We start from the raw sequence: 19104 nt of genomic DNA, 5'->3' as shown, positions 1-19104 counted from the left end.
ACCCTAGTTCCATCACCCTTAAGATGACCCCACCCCAGAAGTGTTGGATCTTGAAGGGAGTGGCCCATGTGAAGCGTACTGTACGACATATGCGTGTCTAATAGACTTGAAGGGAGTGGCCCATGTGAAGCGTACTGTACGACATGTGCGTGTCTAATAGACTTGAAGGGAGTGGCCCATGTGAAGCGTATTGTACGACGTGTGCGTGTCTAGTAGACACTAGTGCCTCTTTATCACTGTGTGCCAGGGACAGTCTGACAAATTGATTCCTGTTGCAGAGCGGTGGGGAGGAGGGGCTTCTGATAGTCAAATTCTGAACTCACATGAATCCTAAAATTGAAACTGCCACACCCAGGTCCTGATTTCAGACTCACTGGTGTTTGATGTTGGGCATCTTTTTGAGAGAAGCTTCTCTCTCTCTTCTTGGCTATAGAAACAGTGCTGCCGATAGCAGTCTTGTGTGTGTCAGTAGGCTGTGGGCATCTGGAATAAGGCATAGGCCTTGCCCTTAAGGAAGAAAATGATCAGAAATTAGCTCACTGTGGCCTTACTTCTAAGTGCAGTGGACAGTTGGAGGAGAGCTCAATGTGAATCGGGAGCCGAAATGGTAATTGTCTCCTCCACTGGATGGTCGTATCACAGTAGATGACATTTCTGGTAGAGGACACAGTGGTGCCTTATGGTATAATCCCCGTTGAGTGCAACAGAAATGCACTGGGCAGAGGCCGCCATCAGTTAGACCTGGGTAGGGGTGTTTCTGGCTGTTTAAACATTTTTTGTGTTTGTTTTTCAAATTCTGACTTTGATCACTGGGGTGAGTACAGCTTTCAGTTTTTTTGGTGGAGGAGACTAGGGAGGCTGAGCTGCACTGTCCATGGTCCATGCACCTGTGAGGCCAGCATGTGAGCTGCTCACCTGCTCAGCAAAATGGGAAATTCCGTAAGATAGGGCCACCTCTCTGTAAGGGCACTTTGGGCAGAAGAAAATCAAGAGCCAGGAAGCCAGAACTGGTCAAGCCTTTCTTAATTTGATGTCTTACTCCTTTCTGTGACCAGGGAGACACTTCAGGGGATTACCGGAAGATTCTGCTGAAGATCTGTGGTGGCAATGACTGAGCAGTGGCTGATGGGTCACTTCTGTCCACCTGCTGGCAACAGCAATGCCAGGAAAAGGCCAAAAGAACGTTTGTCTGTTTCTAACAAATCTACAAAATAGCCCCCAGGTGTCACAGTTCAGACCAACTGTAGAGCCTTGGCCCCATCTCCTCCCCCACCCTCGATCCGTGCATTGTGCTTGTGCCCGAGAACCTAGTCAGTCTCGAACTCTCTCAGGACGCCTCCTCCCCATCCCGACCCCTCACAGCCTCTTGCAGCTAAAGTAGATGTTTTGTTTCCTGACTCATGCAGTCATTCCTCTTTGCTTATGGTTGAAACTCTTGGCTTCCTTCTAGTCATGTAGTTTTGTATGTTTAGAGGTTTTTTTTTTTAATATATAGTTGCAGACAGTTGCATACACATCTTTGCTGCATACAAAGTTTGGATAAAAGAGGTGGGGGGTTGGAGTGCCATGTCTTCACTGAGGAGTAAAAGGGAAAACCTTTCAGGATAGACTCTGCATCTGGTGAAAATGTGTCATGAGCTTTGTTATTGCCAAACTCACTCCTTTTTAGAAAAGAAAAGGCCAGAAAGTCATCTGTTCTTTCTTCTACACAAACCACAAGAACAAAGCCAGCTCCCTGCCAGTGACAGGGCTTCTTGTAATTGAGAATGTGCCTTAAACCTGAATGTTGATGGCCAAATGCTGTTTCCAAATTAAAGTCAGCCAGCTCTGGAACGTTCTGGAAGTGCTTTCCTGGTGCCAGTTTGCTTTCTCATGCTTCATGATTCTGCCCTGTAGCTTAGGGGTTCCATCCTTATTAACTCGTGAAAAGTTATATGGCTTTAAATTGAAACTTGTGCTTAGGAAACCCTGAATACAAGTAATTTGCAGGGACTGGGCCTTAAGGACATGAGAAATGGGGGTTCCTGAAATCTTTGCTCAGGGCCTGGATGCTGAAAAGGCACACAGGGTTGTGGGTAAGACGTGGGTACAGTGAAGTCCACTAGGGCAAGGAGGAGGAGTGTGGTCCTTCCCCCAGGTCTGGAAGGAAGGCCACAGGCAGAAGGGAGTGTGCATGACTCCTGGGGGTAGCTTTACAGCAGAAAGTCGGAGAGGCATGAGATCAGCTCCTCCCCGCAGGGACGCTTCGGTCTGAAAGGGGGCTCCAGGCTGTGGTCTCACGGTGGGCCCTTTGCCCCTTTGTTGGTCGTATCAGGAGAAGTCGAGTCCAGAAGGGGCAGACTTTCTAGAAATCGTTGTGTCTCATCCAGAAGCCCAGAGCTTGTCTTCTGGTCAGTGGTCTCCACTCCCTTCCTGGTTTCTTATGTTGAAAGTTTAGAAAGGAGAGAAGCCAGAGGCTAGGGTGTGAGCCCAAGTCTGCTGAGCCCTAGCAAGGGCCCTAGGGAGTGCCTTGTCCACAAAGTAGACATCTGCTTTGGGACACCAGTTTGTTTCCTCCCTGCCTTCTGGACACAGAAGAGGAGATGGCCTAAGGGGCATGAGCTGGACAGAGCCTGGTCTACCCTACCAGAGAAGGCTGCTGTGGGCTCTGGAATGGAAGGCAGGCAGGCCCTGCTTGTCAGTTCAGCTCTGCCTCAGTTCCTGTGCCTGGAGGCCCCTGACCAAGATCCAGCATGCTTGGCCATCCTCGTGCTTTGTCAGGGAGTTATATTCCTAGCATAGAAATCAAGCAAAATCGTTCCCCCAGGCAGATACTAGCTTAAAATGTTTGCTTCATCAAACCTGAAAGCTCTCTGCTTGTGTTCTTCTAAAAACAAGGACATCGTTTCTCATTCCTCCACCTGGCCCTATACAGGGTTCACTCTCAGCAGAGGATCCAATCAGTCAAGCCCCCAACTCTACAAGGGGCTCTTATCCCCTCCCACTCCTTGGAAAACTCACTTTGGCCTAATACTGGTGTCCACTCTGAACCCAGTGCAGCCCCGAAGCAGAAATAACACTGGTCCAGGAGTCAGGCATCCCTATTATGGCCTCAGCTCAGCTACTGATTGGCTGTGTAACCTTGGGTAAGTTACTTCTCCTCTTTGGGCCTAAAATGAAGGGGAGACTAGATCAGAGCTTCTTAAACTTCATTGTAGTCAGCAAAAATGGTAGAGTAGGGAACTTGAAAAGCCTATTCCTCCAAAAAAGTGACAAGATGGTAAAAACTGTCAGAATCAACTTTATGAGAAATCTGACAATGAACTGAAAGTTTGCAGCAACCAAAAATAAAAAGCTTTAAAAAAACAAAAACAGTCTTGGTAAGAGGGTCTTGGGGCATTCTCACTTACCCAGCCTTATCCTCCTCACCCCAGCTTGCAGCCTCAAGAACAGCATCCACAGTCCTTTATAGGTTCTTAGCAATGGATGGAGCAGAATGGACCTTGTTCTCAAGAATTATGGTTGGTTGTTTTGATCTGTCTGGTTGCTTCCAGGAAGACTGACTCAATGACTTTCTTGTATTTTACCTAATTCGGAGCTCTCGCAAGGTGCAGGTGGCAGCCCTCAGGGACATTTGAAGGCAGTTTCATTAGCACTAATGCCTGGAGAGAGGGGTAACAGTTGGGGCAAACGGGTGACAGGTTGAAAAGTTTGGGGAGCACAGGCTGACAGTGTGATGCTTTGCAGAGTCATGGTTTTGGAGTGCTCCCACTAATTCCTGGGAATCTGGAAGGCCAAACGCATGTTCAGGGCTGGGCATATGCTCAGAAGACTTGCCTCTGGCAGACCTTCAGGCTCTGCATTTGCAGGAAGTGAATGCTACTGCAGAGTCACAGACTGGCTGGCTGAGTATCAAAAGATTGCCTCCAGTACACACACAACACATATGTAAAGACTGGGAGATTGGGGTTTTGTTGTTCCAGGAGTTAAAGGAGATAACATTGAATCACTAGAGGCCATTAAGTTAGCTGAACAGATATTTCAGTGGCCACACTTGACAGAGAATACAAACTTTTAAAAATCAGTTCAGAAAGTCACTAGACAAGCTACAAGAAATTCAGCAGCAGCAACAACAAACTCAGGAAGGGGAAGAATATGATTTCCAGAGTTTTCACGTAATGTTCAAAAAATGCCCAATTTTCAACCAAAATTACAGGGCATGCAAGGAAACAAAGTATGACCCATGTACAGAAAGACAAGATCACATAGGTTCAAGAAGATATTTGAGAAAGCAGAAGAAGGAGTTGGCAAACTTCAAGATAGGTCAGTTGAGATCTCCCAATCTGAGGAGAGAAGAAAACGGAGCCTAAGACCTGTGGGACATCATCAAGTATATCAACATACACATAATGGGAGTCATGGGAGAGAGAAAGCAGAAATATTTGAAGAAACAGTGGCTGGAATCTTACAAATTTGATGAAAGACATTAATCCACACATCCCAGGAACTCAAATCATAAGGGGTATTTTTATGAAGATCTCCTTTGAGACACATTATAACCAGAGTGTTGATAGACAAGGAATTGTGAAGTCAGCAATAGAGAACCGACTTGTCACATACAAGGGATCTTCAAAAATATTAACACCTGATTTCTTGTCAGAAACCATGGAGGCTAGAGGGTTATGGGATGACATATTCAATGCACTGGGAAAAAATGTCAACAGGAGTCCTGCTGCTGCTGCTAAGTCGCATCATTTGTGTCCAACTCTGTGCGACCCCATAGACAGCAGTCCACCAGGCTCCCCTGTCCCTGGGATTCTCCAGGCAAGAACACTGGAGTGGGTTGCCATTTCCTTCTCCAGTGCATGAAAGTGAAAAGTGAAAGTGAATTCGCTAAGTCGTGTCCGACTCCTAGTGACCGCATGGACTGCAGTGCACCAGGCTCCTCCATCCATGGGATTTTCCAGGCAAGAGTACTGGAGTGGGGTGCCATTGCCTTCTCCCCAACAGGAATCCTATATCTAGCAAAATCGTCTTCAAAATTGAAGGAAAACTTAACATTCCTGGGTGAACAAAAATTGAGACAAGTTTTTTGCTAGTAGACTATGAGAAATGCCAAAGAAAGTCCTTCAAGCTGAAAAGAAAGGAGACTGTAATTAAAATCCACATGAAGAAATAAAACATTGTTAAGGTATTAACGTGGCTAAGTCACTTCAGTTGTGTCCAACTCTTGCCATCCTATGGATGCCAGGCTCCTCTGTCCATGGGATTTTCCAGGCAATAATACTGGAGTGGGTTGCCATTTCCTACTCCAGAGGATCTTCCTGACCCTGGGATTCAACCCGCATCTCTTATACCTCCTGCACTGGCAGGCAGGTTCTTTACCACTGTGCTACCCGGGAGGCCCATAAGTACTTTATATTTAAAGGGAGTAAATGCTCCAATTAAGAGGCAGATGTTGGCAGACCAAGGGCACACCCTAATAAAATTAACCCATCAAGACATAACAACTATAAATACATACACATCTAACAGTAGAGCCCCGAAAAGTCAGAAACATGACAATGGAAGGGAGGAGGAGTTAAGCAATAACACCTCACTTACCCTATTGGATAGAAGAGACAAAAGGAGTAAGATACTTAGGAATAAATTTAACCAAGGTGGTGTAAGACACACACACAAAATTCCTATGCTCATGGATTAGAAGACAGTACTGTGGAGACAGCAATACTCTAAAAATTGATCTATAAGTTCAATATGTATCAAAACTTCAACTGCCTTTTGTCCATGTGGACTGGCTGATCCTAAAATCCATAAGGAATTGCATGGAATTCCTTAAAAAGCCAAAAGGGTCTTGAACAAAGAGAACTCATAGTTCTTAATGTCAAAACTTGCCACAAAGCTGTAGTAATTCAGTGTGATACTGGCATAAAGAAGGTATATAGAAACATGGGCTAGAATTGAGCTGTAAACCTTATACTAGGGATTTTTGACAAGGGTGCCAGGACCATTCAGTGGGGAAAGAATATTTTCTTCAACAACTATCCACAAACCAACTAATGAAGTTGAATCTTCACCTCACACCACATATAAACATTGACCTGAAATAGCTTTAAACAAAACAATGTAAGAACTAAAGCTATAAAAATCTTAGAAGACAGGAATAAATAATTCATAACTTTGGATATGTCAATGGATTCTTAAGATTGATACCAAAAGAACAAGCAAAAAACAGATGAATTTCATCAAAACAAATTTGGATATCAAAGGACACTATCAAAATAAGACAACCCACAGAATGGGAGAAAACACTTGCAAATCATATTTCTGATAAAAGGTTAGTATCCACCTTAACATAAAGAACTCTTAGAACTCAACAGCAGAAAAACAACCTAGTTTTTTAAGTGGGCAAAGGATTTGAATAGACTTTCTCCAAAAAAGATAACAAAAGTGACTCACAAACATGAAAAGATGTTTAGCATCACTGCTGCTGCTGCTGCTAAGTCGCTTCAGTCATATCCGACTCTGTGCGACCCCATAGACGGCAGCCCACCAGGCTCCCCCGTCCCTGGGATTCTCCAGGCAAGAACACTGGAATGGGTTGCCATTTCCTTCTCCAATGCGTGAAAGTGAAACGTGAAAGTGAAGTCGCTCAGTCGTGTCCGACTCTTAGCAACCCCATGGACTGCAGCCTACCAGGCTCCTCCATCCATGGGATTTTCCAGGCAAGAGTACTAATCATCAGGTAAATGCAACTTAAAGCCATGAGATACCACTTCACATCTAGTGTGATGGCTGTCATCAGTGAGATGTGTTGGGGAGGATAAGGAAAAAATTGAAAATCTTTATATATTGCTGGTAGGAACATAAAGTGGTACAGTTGCTATGCAAAAATGGTGAATCTTCAAAAACAAAGTGTTACTATTTGACTCAACAATTCCATCCAAAAGAAATGAGAACACATACCCACCCAAACTTATGCATGAATGAATGTTCATAGTGTTATTCAGAATACCCCCAAAGCGCAGACAACCCACATGTCCACAGATTTGATGAATGGATGAATAAAATGTGATATAACTACATAATGGAATATTATTCAGCTGTAAACAAAAATGAAGTATTGATACAACATGGATGAACCTTGAAAACATGGTAAGTGAAAAAATGTCAGACACAAAACATTAGTGATTTCCAAGGGAGGGTGGGAGAGGGGATGGAAAAATGACTGCTTAATAGTACAGGGGGTGATGAAAATTTCTAGAATTAGGTGGTGGTGATTGCACAACACTGTGAATCCACTGAATCTGTACCATTTAAAATGGTTAAAGTTTAGAATTTTATGTGAATTTTACCTCAGTCAAAAAGGTAAAAAAAATTTAATGTGCACACACATCGCGGGGGCAATCTCATTAAAATGTAGATTCTGGGTAGGCCCTGAAATTCAGCATTTTTGATAAGCTCCCAGGTGACTTCTTTTTTGTTCACCCATGGCCACATACTGAGTAACAAGGCTACTCAGAGGGCCCTTCCACTGTGCTGCCTTAAAATTCTGGGCCTCGGGTGCCTCACCTCTTGAACCCACCCCTGCCCTGTCCATCCCTGCAAATAAGAAGAGTGGAAGTGTGCAGATGGACTGGTGCTCCTAGGTCTGAGTCTGCAGGGGTGCGAGCCTCAGGGCATGGGGACAGATGGAGAAGGGGCTGTGGCTGCAGAGGTCACTGTCAGCAGATACAGAGAGGACCAAAGGAGTAGGTTTTATTTTGCACAAAGCTGAGGAAGCCAGGCCAGAATGCCTGTTCTGTTCTCAGAGGAGGGCTATTGTGTCACTGCCAGCTGCTGGGCGGCTCCAGCTCTGGTGCTCAAAAGCGATCTGCAAGAGAGTGGGCAACCTGGGGGGTGAGTGAACGGGTACTGACTGCTGCCTGCCCTCCCCTGCCAGTCCCCCAGGGACTCCTGTGCCAGGAACACAGAGCTCAAGGAGGAGGCAGCTGCTCCGCGTTAGGGTGGTGCTGAGAGTGGAAATCTGCCAGGTGCCCTTTCCTGATGCTGGGTTACAGCAACCCCGGGGTGTGGGCAGACCACTCTGTTGGGGCGGGGAGGGGAGATTCCTCCCAATTCTGTCCCAAGGAGAAGCTGGGGACTCCCTGGCTTGTCCAGGTTACACGAAGTGGCGTAGTCGTCCCCACCCTGCTGCCCAGTCCCAGAGGCTGTCATCTCCGCTCCCCAAGCTGCTCACCATCTCCATCTCCCAGCAGGTCGGGGATCGGGCTGAAGGGCCCCGGGGGCAAGTTCCAGGCCAGCTCCTCCAGCTGACCCAGCAGGCCTTTGACTTCTGCCTCCAGGTGCTCCACCGTCTTCTCCACCGTCTAGAGTGAGGAGAGAAGGTGGAGGACAGTAGGGGAGTGAAGACAAGAGTGGGGTCAGTCTTGCTTCATCAGCCACATCCTCCGGAGCCCGTGGCAGCAAGTAGGGTGCAGCGGGAAGAGAACTAGGTGCCAGGGGACCTGGGTCCTCCTGGTTCACGCACTGCCCCCACCTGCCTCTCAGCTCCCAGATGACAAGATTTGAGGGGCTCACTGAAGGCCACTCCTGGCTCTCGCGCTCAGGGGTTTCGCTTAATCACTGGTTTGGGGCGTGGATGGACTTGGATCCCTTTTCCCTTTTCAAGATGACACCCCTGGGAGCTCACATTTCTTTTGTTGCCCCGCCCCCTGGTGGTGACTCAGCCAAATGACCGTTTTGGCATTTTGAAATTTTCTTTATTCAGGGTTCTTTTTTTGTAAATGAACCCCTTTAGTAGTCTGGTAAAACCTATAGACTCCCATCCGAAGAATGCTTTCATTGAGAAAATAAAATACATAGGATTTCCAAGGACATGCTGCTACTGCTGCTGCTAAGTCGCTTCAGTCGTGTCCGACTCTGTGCGATCCCATAGACGGCAGCCCACCAGGCTCCCCCGTCCCTGGGATTCTCCAGGCAAGCACACTGGAGTGGGTTGCCATTGCCTTCTCCAGTGCATGAAAGTGAAAAGTGAAAGTGAAGTTGCTAAGTCGTGTCTGACTCTTCGTGACCCCATGGACTGCAGCGCACCAGGCTCCTCCGTCCATGGGATTTTCCAGGCAAGGGTACTGGAGTGGGATGCCATTGCCTTCTCCGTCCAAGGACATACACTGCATTAAAATATTAAAGTATTTAAATTTTGATATAAAACGTATTACCTTAAGTAACAGCAGACCTAACAACTACTGAATTTTTAACACACTGATTAGAATAAATTGAGATATAAGTTGAGATATTCACAGTGACTATAATGATATGAAATTATCTGATTTCTGTTGATGACAAAGTCAAGGTACAATTGTTTTTTGTCTATAGTGAATGAGAGCGCTAAACTTTAGCTAAAGGTTTGTGAAATAAAGTGCACACAAGTTTATGGACCTCGAGTTACAAGCAGTAGCTGTATAACAAAACACAGCGACTGAATTTCCAGCTTCTCATCTGGTGAATATGCAGAGATCCCCCGCTGGGGGCAAGCAAGTTCCCAGGGGAGGCAGGGTCTGTTGGGGGCTGGCAGCCTAACAGTACAGGTAGGGCATGGAGATGTTTAACATGGTGGCCAGGGAGCAGGACTGGCCTAGATCGCCCCAATTTTCAAAAACCAGATTGGCTTGAGCCCTCCAAAGCCACCACCAGCCTGGCAGATGGTCCTGAAGCTGCATGTCTTCCCAGGTCACCCTCATTACCTCCTCTATGACGTCCAGCCGACTGTGGACAGCCATGTATGTGTCACACCCTGTGCTCTGAGCCGAGTCTCCTCGGGAGGGGATGAAGGGTTCATCAGCTGTGGGAAAACAAGTCTTGTCACTGTGGGGCCCTTGGTTTCCCTGTAACATTAGAGTCTCTTACAAAGTACCTGGCTCAAAGGAGGTGAGTCCAGGAAACAGTCCAAAGAGAAGCAGAGAGGGCCAGGATGTGAATGTAGGGCTACCCTACTCATTCATCTCTAGGGCCATGGTCACCTACAGACCCAAGCGGGCATCCTCAAGGAGGTGCGGCCTGAACTGGGTAAGAAAAGGAAGGGAAGGAATGTTTTAGCCAGAAAGAATGAATGTGCAAAGACAGACATGAGGTAGCGTGGCTCAGTGCAGAAACCCTTGGGTGTCTGGAGTGGCTGGAAAGTACCAGGTGGCTGGGGGATGAGACTAGAGAGGTGGATGATGGAAACAAAGCTGGGGTCCTAATCAATCATGATGTTTGTTTGGGGGGTTATTTTAACAGGAGAGTCATGTAGTCGTATATGAATTTTTAAAATACAGAGAATGAATTGGAGAGATTCATCTTTAAAGGCAGGAAGTATCATAGTAACTGGTGTAAGAGCGAGTGAAAGGAGACAGCTGTAGGAAAAGAGGAAGAGTATGTGTGGAGATACTTTAGAAATAGCATTATGTGCCACATGGTGTGCTCAACAAATGCATAAACTCAGCCAACCTCTACAACCAATGACTATCCACAGTTTACACATAAGGAAATTGAGAGGGGTGAAGGGATACATCCAGCGTCACACACCTAGTAAGTGGAAGCTCTGAGGCTCAACCTGTTTAACATCATTTTCCTCCCCACCATTGGCTCCTTCTTGATTCTTCCTGGCACCAGCAACCTTCACACCAGAAGTCTTAGAGCCCGGTTTTGAGCTCAAGTTGCGGGGTTGGTGGCTCTGAGATGTTTTCAGGGCATCCAAGTTGGCTGGGTCCTTGGAAAACATGGACACTCAGGAAGGGGGACACTGCTCCAGAAACAAAGAGAAGCCAAGCACTTTAAAGAGGATGAAACCGCATGGCCTAAAGAGGCACTGGGGCCTAGCAAGATAAAGTCTGAAACACAGAGCAACAGAGAAGTTGATGCTGAATGCCATCCCAGCGCTTGGAGTAAAGAGGTGCCAGCAGACCAGAGTCGTTGCAGTGGGATGAGAAGGGAAGGAAAGGCCAAGAGAAGGAAACAGAGATCCTAGAAAACATTACCACCAAGCTTGGCTGTGAATGGAGATCAGATCACAAGGTCTAAAGAAGTGTTTATTGTTATTTCCAGGTTTTTAAGCATTGAAGAAACTAAACCATGCTTTTAGCCTGAGGACAGGAAGAACCCAGGAGGACTGAAAGAATGCATGTCCTGAAGAGATACGAGGCCACAGAATCCAGAAATGGTGGTGGGGTGGGGGTGGGGGGTCACACATGGAAGGAAGAGAGAGGACATGCGGCAGAAATGGGTAAAAAGTTCTGCTTAAAAGGGTCAAGAAGTTGAGCGAGTCCCACCTAATAACCGCTCTTCACTCGGTGAAGAGGGGAATCATCTGCTGAAAACTCATGCAGGGTTAGCAAAGAGGAGAGTTCGTTGTGAAGTTATTGGGAATTCTATGAGCAGGCTGATACACACAGCCACTAAAATGGGAGCCATGGCAAGAGTACTTTCACCATGGAAACTGACACATGCATTGTTTCCCAAGAGCCAGTGTATCAGCACCCCTGGGTAAGAAGCCTGAATAAACAGAGGGGATGAGGAGAACGATGGAGGCAGTTAGGAGGATGGTAGGGAGTGACAGCGCCAAGGAAGCCCCACCCCGGCAGCTCAGCAGGTGGGTGTTAGCAGCAAAGACAGATGGGTGGACAAGCTGAAACCTGGGAGTCCAGGGGATGAGTGTGGTGAAGGGCAACAGAAGAGAAAGGAGCTGAGGACTCAACCATCCAGGGCTTAAGTGGCTGAGTTCTGGAGTCTAGGCTGAATAAGGAAGGGGAAAAGGCCAATCAGAGGACTGATAATTGGGAGAAACGGAGGGGCTGAAGGCACTGGAGGTCTTGATGCAATGATGGGGGTAACAGAATTTACTGCATTTTTTAAGAGATACTGCAATTTTTAGCTTTGAGAGGTGGAGCAGCTTCACAGTGACAATACTAAGGCTATGGGCATCTGAAGCAGAGTGGGGGTAAGAGTTATTGGACTTGATCTTTGTAAATGCAAAACTCTTGTAACTCTAAAACTCCAGTGTTGACTGGGTTGCCCGAGGGGACATATAAAGTTGCCTAGAAGGTTGGCAGGCCTTGAAGTAAGGATGGAGATGATAAGCCATTTTGCTGGTGATGAATGTGTAACTCTGAAGGCTGGGTGACTTGTCCAAGATCACACAGTTGGCAAATGACTGAACCCCAAGCACCCTGGCCTCCTCCTGGCCCCACTAGCTGGTCAGCCAGCTGGTTTTCTGGAGCTCTGCCAGAGTCCCCATGCCCTAAGAGTCTCTGGTCCCAACTCTATCTGGACCCCAGGTCTTCCACACAGGGGTGAGAGCCAAGCACAGGGACAAAACTTCCTTTCACTCTGAGCGTCTTTAGCGGAGAACAATTTTGGTTTTTACTTTCTGCTTTTTATTACATCCATCCACTGAACTTAGAAAAACCACTTCAAAAAACACTGGTCTTCTTGTTGACTTTGGGGTGGGACGGGATGTAATGGTGGCACTTTGGTTATTTTTTTTAAAGGAGCCTTTTAGAGATCTATCCTGAAATATTTATAGATACAATGCTATTATGTCTTGGCTTTACTTCAAAATAATCCAGGCCTGGGAGTGGGACGAGGCATGGGCAGGAGTATTGGACATTGGTCAAGGTTGATCAAGACTGGTAATTGTTGAAATTGGGTGATGGCGTCATGGGATGGGGGTTGGAGGGTTCACTCTGCTATTCTACGTTTGTATGCATGGTTTGAAACTTTCCACAATATAAGGCAGTTGTCCAATGAGGTTGTCAGCAAAAAGTATGAGTCCCTGTGGGCTTTGTGCATTGATACAAAATGTTCTGGATGGGTGTTGGGGGGTGTTCTGAGAGACCCCACCTGGAGGGCTGTGCTCCATTCTGGGTCATTCACTGAGAGAAGGCTTTGGACAGGCAGAGGCAAGTGTAAAGGGGCCACTGTGAAGGAACTCCAGATGTTGACTCATGTGTCTCAGCTAAGAAACCTGGGGTGCTCAGCTAGAGATAAAGGACTTGGAGGGGGCAAGCAGAGCTGTTCTCAGCCACACAGAGGGCTGCCTGGTCTAGGTCTGTGCCCACACACACATTCTGCAGGCTCCGCCCAGAGGAGCCTTTGGCCAAGCCTTTCCCTTGAACCCCACCTGCCCTCTCCCAGACCCTATACTCTCCTCCCCCTCCCCCAAGCACTTAGGCCAAGAGGAAGCAGGGTGACCCTGCCGGCCAAGCGGGGCTCTATCAGCCCTCTAAGTCACAAGCAACATGAATCTGCTCCCCTTGCTCAGCCTAAAACACCCTGTTCTCTGCGTGTCTGTGATGAGGCCTGACTTGGCTCCTAGACCCCTCCAGGGAAGAGGCTGGGCTGAGGCTGCTCTCCACATCACACGGCAGTAATCCGTCGCATCTGGACACAACTGCGCCCTGGGCTGCGGCACAACTGTCTGTGAGCTCATCCAGGCCTCCCGGGGAGCTCTGCTGAGAGGGCGGGTAGGGGTTTGGGGGTGGGGGTGGGGTGGCTGGGAAGAGCCTGGCCACCCTGCCCCGCCGCGCCCTTCCCCCACGGGGTTTCTCAGGGCGCTGACCTCAAAGCCTGAAAGCAGAAAGCACACTGCAAGCCTCTGTTCTCAGCCGCGCACTGGTGCGGCCAGTGGGAACTTCCTGCTCCCTGAACCTCTGCTGCCTCCTCAGAACAAGGCTTTTGGGGCAGTGGGGAGGGCGAGGCGCTCCCGAACAGATGCAGCGCACCCAAGGTTCGTTTCTCAGACCTCAAATGAGCTACCAGGACAGAACCGCGATGAGTCTAAGGACAAGTTGCTTGTCTGCCCAGAAACTCCAGGAAGGCAAGAGTTAGGCAAGGACTCCCTTCGCACTGTCTTGCCAGTATGGAGCTCATGATAATGCCTGCCGGCCTCACGGGGCTCCAGGGAAACTCAAACCAGAGGAAGAAGAGTAGGGGAGGTGGCAGATTATCCCGCCTGACCACGGAGGGCCAAGGCTGCGGTTCCCAGTGTTCCCTTTCTCTGCTTCCCCCGTCCCCTGCCTGGCCAGTTGGGGAATGGACCTTCTTGGATGCAAGGTTGTTTTCCTTGGCCTGGCGCCTGCTCAGGGCCTGTGTGCACCCTGGACTGCGCCTCGGGTGGAACATCGTGAGAGCAGGCTGCCGGTGGCGGGTGGGGTGGGGCCAGAGGCCCAGTGCAGGCGAGGGGTAGACGCTCTGGTTAAAGGGGCGTGGCCACTGGGCCCCCAGCCTCTGAGGCGGGAGTACGGCCCCCCTCCCAGTGACAGACATAGAACTTTTTTTCCTCTAGACCTGAACACTCACTAAGAAAGTGCACAACTCAATGATTTCTGATCCTGAAAAGTGCTGCTCTGACCAGCTACACTTGTAGCCTGGGGCTTAATTCTATGTGACCACATTCAATATAGTATCTAATAAATTTGACCACATTCAATATTTGTATTAAAATTTCTGCTTCATTCCAAACCAGTGTTGTTGTTGTTGTTTTTAAGCAGAAGAATGTTATTTTCAAACAATTATATGAAGAACTCTAATCTGTGGACCTGCTCTGGCTGAAACAGGAGAAGGCTGCTTAAGCCCCCTCAGAGGGAGCTCAGATACTGGGAAACTTGTATTTTGGGAGCGATATGTTTTCTCCCTTGTTCTCTGGTCATTTTCCAGAGGTGGATTTGAGCCTTGCCGGTGACTCTGAGAGCTTACCAATGCAGTCAGCGGGTGGTTAAAGTGAGGATACAAGCTGAGCTGCTGTAACAAAGAGCCCTCCCTCGCCCCCCAGTCATACACGTGTTTCTTTCTTTCTCACTTAATCAGTTCAGAGGTGGACTGGCTGATGCTCCGGGCTGGCAGGCAGCTCTGCTCCCCTCAAGGCCGTACAGGAAACCAGATTCCTTCTACCTCAGAATCCTACGTTTTTTAATCCACTGGGTTATAAAGTACTAGAACATTCCTAAACCCCCACCACACCAAACCCTAGGAAGCCATCCAGGATAAACTTCTCTCCACATGCTGTGAACAGAACATGAGGTTGGGAGTCAGAGGAGTGGTCCCACCTCCATTGCTGGCTGACTGTGCTCTTTGCCTCTCACTCAGCTTCTTCTGCAAGGGATCCTCCCTGCCCTGTCTACTTGGCAGGACTGCTGTGCTGATTCAAGGGGATTCCACATTTGAAGGTATCTGAGAACTGCCAGATGATGTGCAAATGCCAGGTAAGGCATTCACCAGGTGGGTTGGAGACTGAGCAGGTCAGTGTAAGCCCCTGTGGTCTTCTCTCTCCACATGGAGCCAGTGTTCTTCACTAGGTAACCCTGGCTAGGTCTCCTCAAGGTGGGGAGGCATCTGCTCTGGGACTACACTGTACAGGGGTCCAAGGGGTGCTTGGGAGGGGCTTTGCCAACAAGCACACCGAGGCTTCAAGGCTGACCGGATTTTCTGGGCTCTGTTATAAGCCAGTCCCACTTGCTGGATCCTTGGTTTCTCCACCTTTAGAATGGGTACAGCCATACTCTATATTTGAATCCACTATCAATTTATGATCACATTACATGCCAAACTTTTTGTTCAGTGCTTACCTGCATTATTATTTCATTTAATTCTATCTATAAGCTCAGTACTCTTACATCACTTTTTTATAGATTAGAAAACCAAAGATCAAAGAGGTTGGGTCATGCCTAAGACTACATGGCTAGTAGGTGATGGGGACAGGATTTGAATCCTACCTGATTGACACTATGCTATGCTTTGGGAGTTCTGTGATGAGTTAAGGGCCTCCCATCTTGGGATCTCAGCTGCCTCCTCTGTAAAATGAGGGGCTGGACAAGCATGGGGCAAAAGGGACCTGTACCCACGACACCTGTGCACCTGTCCTGAGGCCCAACAAGAGCCCAAATGTGTACATTGGATCAAATTGTCTTTGAGAGGCTCACTCCCTGTCATCCATTTTTGTAAGAAGAAATGCAGTGATCCTTACCACGCATGCTACGTGCTAAGTCACTTCAGTTGTGTCCGACTTTTGCGACCCCCTGGACTGTAGCCTGCCAGTCTTCTCTCAGTCTTCTCTGTCCAGGGGATTCTCCAGGCAAGAATACTGGAGTGGGTTGCCATGCCCTCCTCCAGGGGACCTTCCTGATCCAGGGACTGAACCCCAGTCTCTTGAGTCTCCTGCATTGGCAGGCAGGTTCTTTACCATTAATGCCACCTGCGAAGATGTCTCACCATAGCTCGAGCATCTTCTTTCACTCAAAGCAAAAAAGCAGAATCCCAATGGAAGACAGTCCACAGGGACCTGGAGTGATGGTGGATTCCTGTAGGCCGAGGCATGGATGAGAATGGCTAAGGGGACTATGCTCTAGGACTTGAGACCCCTCTGATAGCAAAACAGAAAAGGAACTCAGCTGAAGTCTTAACTTAAAAAAAAAATTCTCTACAAATAACACAGAACTGTCTATTTCACTCAACACATAAAAGACTTTATAGAGCAATACGAAAAATCCTAATACCACAATTGAAAAGGCCAAGACAATTTGCAAGAATTAGAAATGACCAATATTCATTTGAAAAAAAAAAATTGAAAAAAAACCCCACCAAACTTGGCAGTAATCAAAGAAATTAAAATTAAAGCAATAAACCACATAAACCATCTTAAAGTATTCTTGCAAAAAAACTCTAATTGGAATTAGACAATGCTTCTAGATCTAATTCCCAGTTTATAGACAATATAGGGAAAAGGAGAACATTAAAATGACATATAGAAGATGCAATCAGCTAAAATTTAAATCTGAAAAGCTATACGACTAGCAACGCAGTTTCTTTACCAAATTTTAAGAAAAAAGAGAGAAAAGAACCTTCTAAAGAAACTTAAAACTTACTAAAAGAAACTTAATGGACATATCAACCAAAACCCAAATGTATCCACCTCGTTTGAATCAAACAGACCAAATATAAAACCATGACACCATTAGGGACATGAATCCTGACTAGATAGCTGATGATATTAAGGAATTATTGTCCACTTTTAGGGAGTGACAGTGGTATTTTAGTTATTAAAAGATTATTGATGCTTTAATAATACATAAGGTAATACATATAGATGAAAATACTTAGTGCCTGGAGTTTCCTTTAATCTGAGGGAGCAGAGAGAAGGTGGATTAGATGAATTAAGATCTGTCAGGAATCCATGGAGGTTCCTTACACTATTCTGTGTGTATAGCCAAAAGATTTGATAATCAACAGTTTAAAAAAAATGGTATAATTGTCTGAAGTCTGAAAGGTTATATAAAAAAATGTTCGAACACAATGTGAAATCACATAAATACATTTATACTTTCTTTTTTTCTTAATCTGAAGCAATGAGTATGATTAGGAAGAAAATAATGTTTAAAATGGCTTTAAGACAAAACTTATATACCAGTCATAGCTAAGGGGCCACAGAAGGTCAGCCACTGTGGGCAGTGGCCAGCTCCTCCCTCTGGGGGAGCACAGACTCAGCTTTGTCCCCTCAGCTCCTGGAGGTGGGGACTCTGGAAAGAGGGGGCAGGCGGTGGGCCAGGATGTAGGGGGTAGGGGGATGGCACTGTGGGCCGGGCTCTATGCTGGGTGGTCTCAGCCACTCCTCACTCAGCCTGTGAGGAAGGGGTTGTTGGTCCTCCTTTGCCAACCTCAGTGGAGAAACTGGCTCAGAGAGGTCAGTGGAGCTGTCTGAGGGCGCGAGGGAAGAAGCCAATGTGTGTTCACAGGTGTTCTGCGCTGGGCACTTCCCTTTCCTCCAGCTCTGTGGGTGGCTACCATTCTCCCCAACTTACAGAAGAGGAAACAGCTCCAGAGAGGTGGCATGACTCACCCAAGGCCACTCAGCCGGGGGCTGCCAGGAGCAGGACTGGCCTCAGCCCTTTCCCTGGTGCTCCCAGTTCCCTGCCAGGGGAGCTTCCATCCTAACACTGGGTACTTCCTCTGGCTCCAGGTGGATGGGGGAGCAGCCTGACAGAGGGCAAGGGTGTGACTGAGGGGGCAGGAGACCTGCATGCCTGGGCAGACTGAGCCTTCCCCTCAACTGTACAGCTGTGAGCACCAGCTGTCTCTGGTTGAGGTTGGCAAGAGAGCTTGGGTAAATGTCAACTGTAAAGTGGTACATAAAGTGCAGAGTCTTGGGGTGGTGGAAGGAACATCTGTGCGTACAGTACAGTTAGTCCTTCTGCAGCCTTCCTGTCCGAGCCTCACCTGTGAGGGGACAGCTCTAAGGCTGCTGTCAGGGGAGCTAGAGGGGATAAAGCACTGCAAGGAACCCAGCCTGGAGCACCCAGAGGCCTTCCTGCGGCCTCCTCCCCACCCACCCAAGGCTGCTCCCGCCTTCTGGGAAGCTCTCCAAAAGACTGACAACGGGTCTCCTCTCCTCTACTGCAGGACCTCCTCAGACTACCAGGCAGGTGAAGCCGAGATCTCCAGGGGCCGCCTGCCTGGCCCCTACAGCTGGGCCGGACCAGACCGGGGTCGTCTGCCTGCTGGAGCTCAGCATCCCAGTGAATTCCCCAGGAAAGGAGGCCTGGGTGCTTCGCAGGCCCGCCCCACCCTGCAGACCTGACCATTCACCTCCTGATCCTGGCCCCCTCCTCTCTCTCCTCCCCACCTGGGGCATTGGGTTTCTCCACCCTCTCTCCTTTTTTTGTTTCTCTCGGATCTTCCTCTTTTCCTCAATATCCTCTCTGCCTCTCTCCCCTTTCTCTTGCCATTTTAGTTCCTCTGTTTCTTTCCCACTAAACTCCTTTTTCTGTCCTCATACACAGTTCACACCCATCTGTTTACCTCCGAAATCTTTCTGTCCCAGCCTCTCCCTTTCTCTCTTTATTCTTTCCTTTTTCTATGTCCCTCTGCCTTTTTCTGTTTCGTCTTTCCTTTTTCTCTCCCCATCGTTCTCTCTCCCTCCCTTTATCTCCCTCTTTCTCCATCTCTCTCCATCTGGCTCTTTCCCATCTCCCTCCCTCTCTTCTGCTCCTTCCTCGAGGTCCGCGGTCTCCCTAGCCCTCGCCCCGCTCCCGGGCCCCACTCACCGGCGAAGGCGCCCGGGGCGCGGAGCAGGGCGAGCCCGGCCAGCGCGCA

At 48.0% G+C, this 19104-nt stretch overlaps 2 protein-coding genes across 2 annotated transcripts in view; one reads left to right on the top strand and one right to left on the bottom strand.

Annotated features, from left to right (window-relative positions):
• Nucleotides 1-1840, top strand: part of ANXA11 (annexin A11) — a 22520-nt gene extending 20680 nt beyond the window's left edge. Inside the window, exon 15 of the mRNA XM_010834164.1 lies at nucleotides 1056-1840. Coding sequence (XP_010832466.1) covers nucleotides 1056-1115 — 60 coding nt within the window. The 3' untranslated portion in view covers nucleotides 1116-1840. The remainder of the gene's footprint in view (nucleotides 1-1055) is intronic.
• Nucleotides 1841-6803: 4963 nt separating this feature from the next.
• Nucleotides 6804-19104, bottom strand: PLAC9 (placenta-specific 9; the record flags this gene model as incomplete). Its single annotated transcript, XM_010834195.1, has 4 exons — nucleotides 6804-7852; nucleotides 8219-8348; nucleotides 9726-9823; nucleotides 19056-19104. Coding segments are annotated over 4 exons (288 nt in total), but the record flags the coding sequence as incomplete, so codon positions are not given.

The sequence above is a fragment of the Bison bison genome, unplaced genomic scaffold (genome assembly GCF_000754665.1).
Source record: "Bison bison bison isolate TAMUID 2011002044 unplaced genomic scaffold, Bison_UMD1.0 scf7180017864029, whole genome shotgun sequence".
In the NCBI taxonomy this organism is placed as follows: domain Eukaryota; kingdom Metazoa; phylum Chordata; class Mammalia; order Artiodactyla; family Bovidae; genus Bison; species Bison bison.
Note: the sequence above shows the minus strand (reverse complement) of the source record. Positions and strands in the feature narration are given on the sequence as shown.